General features: G+C 40.8%; 1 protein-coding gene across 1 annotated transcript; it reads left to right on the forward strand.

Annotated features, from left to right (window-relative positions):
- Positions 1 to 259: 259 nt before the first annotated feature.
- On the forward strand, positions 260 to 1517 carry LOC122671816 (aspartyl protease family protein At5g10770-like). Its single transcript, XM_043869263.1, has one exon. The coding sequence runs from the start codon at positions 1028 to 1030 to the stop codon at positions 1472 to 1474; it is 447 nt and encodes a 148-aa protein (XP_043725198.1). The 5' UTR covers positions 260 to 1027; the 3' UTR covers positions 1475 to 1517.
- Positions 1518 to 3711: the final 2194 nt, after the last annotated feature.

The following is a 3711-nucleotide window of genomic DNA, read 5'->3' on the forward strand; positions in this document are numbered from 1 at the left end:
CATTGGCCCTCATGCTAGTGTAGGGGCCAATGAGAGCATGTGCGGCACATCGACAAGGTAGAATTTAACATTTCGACCCCTTTGTGTCATGTAGCCTGGCACTCCCGAAAGGAGATTGGTAGCTTAACACTCAAAAAGTCAGTGAACTTTGGTTGATGGCTTGATGACAAGGAAATTAATATTAACAATGGTTACATTCTCGATCGATGCTTCCAGGTTCTGAGGACTTAAGCAGGCTAGTGCATGTAACTCACAAATATGGACCTTGCTCACCATTGAAGGAAGGAAAATCAAGAATCCCTAGTCTTCGCCAGATTCTCATCAACGACCAAACCCGAGTCAAGTACATCAATTCTAAAATCTCCAACCAACAATCATCGGTAGCAGGTTCTACAATAAAACTTCCTGCCAACTCTACGATTCCCTAGGGACTGGAAACTTCGTTGTGAAGATTGGATTTGGAACACCTGAGCAAAATTTCATATTAGAATTTGATACAGGTAGTGATCTTACTTGGATCCAATGCGAACCATGCGCCATCCAATGTTATTCGCAACATGATCCCTACTTCAACTCCTCTGCTTCCTCCACCTATTCCAACATCCCATGTGACTCCGATGCATGCTCACAACTGAATTCAGCGGGCTATGCACAGTCATCCTACACCACCAATTGCCTCTACTAGGTCACATATGGTGACAGATCCTACTCTCAAGGGGACTTTGTAACCGATACACTAACACTATCTTCCTCTGATGTCTTCCCCAATTTTGAATTCGGGTGTGGTCAAAACAACCAAGGCCTATTTGGTACTACAGATGGATTACTTGGCCTCGGCCGCAATGAGATCTCAATGGTATCATAGACTGCTCAAACGTATGGAAAGCTTTTCTCCTATTGCCTTCCATCATCAACCAGCTCCACTGGTTTTCTTGCATTTGGTAGCCAAGCCGGTTCCTCCTCTTCTAATGCTCAATACACTCCACTACTAACAGATTCGAACTACCTGTCGTTCTATTTCTTAAATATGACAGGCATAAGTGTTGGAGGGCAAGATTTATCTATTGCAGAATCAGTTTTTACAACTTCAGGAACAATTATAGACTCTGGAACTGTCATCACTCGGTTGGCACCAGCAGCCTATTCAGCTCTTAGGTCAGCATTTCGTCAAGCAATGTCCCAGTACACCACTGCATCATCGTATTCAGAATTCCACACATGCTATGACTTGTCTGGATACACTACAGTAATAGTACCAACCATAGTATTGCATTTTAGTGGAGGTACTAACTTGAATATTGATAAGTCTGGGATTCTAGTTCAAGCAAGCTCAACTCAATATTGCTTGGCTTTTATTGGAAACAACGCTGATACCGATCTGCAGATCCTTGGAAATATGCAACAACATACATTTGAGGGGGTTTATGATGTGGCAGGTGGAAATCTGGGATTTGGCTCTGGTGCTTGTAGCTAATAAGAAGCAGCCCTTTGTAAAATAAAAATAATTTGGCCAGAAATCAAGCCAGCAATTGATAGGGATTTGGTGCTGTTTTCTTGTTTCTCCCCCCTTTTGATTTTGATGTATTTCCTTTTGAGTTGTTTCCCCCTCTACAGGATTTTGTTGTATTCTACTTTGAATTGTTTCCCTCTCTCTTAGTTTTTTTTTCTAAAAGTCAGCAATTGTATCATAGGTAAAAGAAAATACAAAAGTTTACATATATTGTCATACCGAGATGATTACAAAAAAACCACTTTAAAAAGGGAATTCTACCTTCAATATTGTCATCAACAGACAAAATCAAACAAACTCACAAAAACAACACAATGAATACTAATCAGTTTTTCAGTATCTTGGTCTACCTTGGATGTCCCATACCAAGATTCCCAAGAGAGCATCCATCCACATTTACCTTAATCCAACTCTCCATTGGCTTACACCAGTGAACCTCACAAATATCTGATTTGGTCGGGGAGACCATGGGAATTGAAATTTCCTGGCAATCATTAAGTATTGAGAGAAACCCAGCCGTGTGATCTTTGTTACCTTTCTCAGTTTATTATCACATGTGATAATAAAACTTCCTCTTATATATAGAACCCCATATGCATGTAAAGTCAAAACTTTTTGTAATTCCCCAATATTTGTTTCCTACTTTAGATTAACTAGGATTTTATTCTTTGTATTGTATATATAATCTCTCTTTGAGAGAAATCAAAATGAAGGAAAATTATTCTGTTCACTATGGTATACAAAGCCTCATAGCTCCATCGAGCATTTATTCCTTTTTTTTCCTATTCTTCTTCTTTCTCATGGGAGACGACCTATCTTCAGCCACCTCTAATGCCGCGGCTGGTAATCCTCCTCTTGATGGGAGTGCCTCCCTCTCTCTACACCAAACACATCATATATCTCCAACAAGCTCAGATCCAAGATTCTTTTCTATCAAACTCAAATATAGAGTCCTTTCTGGATGGGCAAAATTTGTTTGGACATCTTAATGGCACCATTCCATGTCCAACCAGCCCTGTTGCTCCACCGCCTTATTAAAATTCTCATAAAATTCCACCACGTGATTTTTAATCTGATCCTGGTCTACAAGAACCTCCCCATCAGCCTTTTTTAGAGTACGAATAGTATTTCTTACCCGTCTCATTTTTGTAGAAAGATGGAAGTATTTACTGCATCTGTCTCCAAAATTTTTCCTTTTCAATCTGGATTTTTCTGCCCACAACTTTTCATAGTTCTCTAAAGCTTTAGAGTAAGTCGTTTTTGCATCAGCCTCCTGAGAAAACAACTGATCATTCATTCTAGATCTGTCAATTTCATCTTGAACCGCTTCCAACTCACTTTTGGTTGATCGAATCTGCACTTTAAAGTTGGGAAAATTTTCCCTAGCCCAAGCTCTCAGAGTGGGTTTGAGTCTCTTCAATTTTGGGGCCAACACATAGAGCGGAGAGCCACGAATCCAGCCCTTCCACGAGGTTCCAACTTCACGCAAGAAATTGGGGTGCTCCATCCAAAAATGCTGGAATCATAAAAGACTATTCGAAGGCCTAGCAATTGACTTTGACACTGATAGCTTGAGAGAATAACTGTAATATTATATTGATATTCACTGAGATTACAAGAGTTTACAGTGTGTTATTTATACACGATCAACTGAGAAGGATATAGCTATTGTCTTGCTATACAAAGGTACATACAATAATAGGAAGATTCTGCTGGTTATACAATTGCTGTAATTGTGCTCTCCATCAAAGGAAGGTCCTAGGAAGGAAAATACTCAAGGCTGGACCGAATATAGCTTGCCATTTGTGGCTTTGCTATATTCGGCTGATACACCCCCTCAAGCTGAGGATTCGATGGGTCGGATCTTTAGCTTGTCACTAAGGAACCCGAACCGGGTTGAGGATAAACCTTTGGTGAAAATGTCAGCTAATTGGTCTGTTGTCGAAATGAACTGAACTGAGATTTCTCGGCGAGCGACCTTTTTGCGGACGAAGTGATAGTCTATCTCAATGTGTTTCGTGCGGGCATGAAACACAGGATTGGCTGAGAGGTATGTGGCCCCAATATTGTCACACCATAGGGTGGGAGGGTGCGGTATTGAAACTCCGAGTTCTTTGAATAAGGCCATCAGCCATGTCAACTCGACTGTGGCATCAGCCACTGCTTTATATTCGGCCTCTGTCGAAGAGCAAGCCACCATA

Source organism: Telopea speciosissima, chromosome 8, assembly GCF_018873765.1.
Source record: "Telopea speciosissima isolate NSW1024214 ecotype Mountain lineage chromosome 8, Tspe_v1, whole genome shotgun sequence".
Classification (NCBI taxonomy): Eukaryota; Viridiplantae; Streptophyta; class Magnoliopsida; order Proteales; family Proteaceae; genus Telopea; species Telopea speciosissima.

Bases quoted from the DNA above. Each gene is read 5' to 3' on its own strand.
- LOC122671816 (XM_043869263.1), top strand. From the start codon at position 1,028: ATGACAGGCATAAGTGTTGGAGGGCAAGATTTATCTATTGCAGAATCA.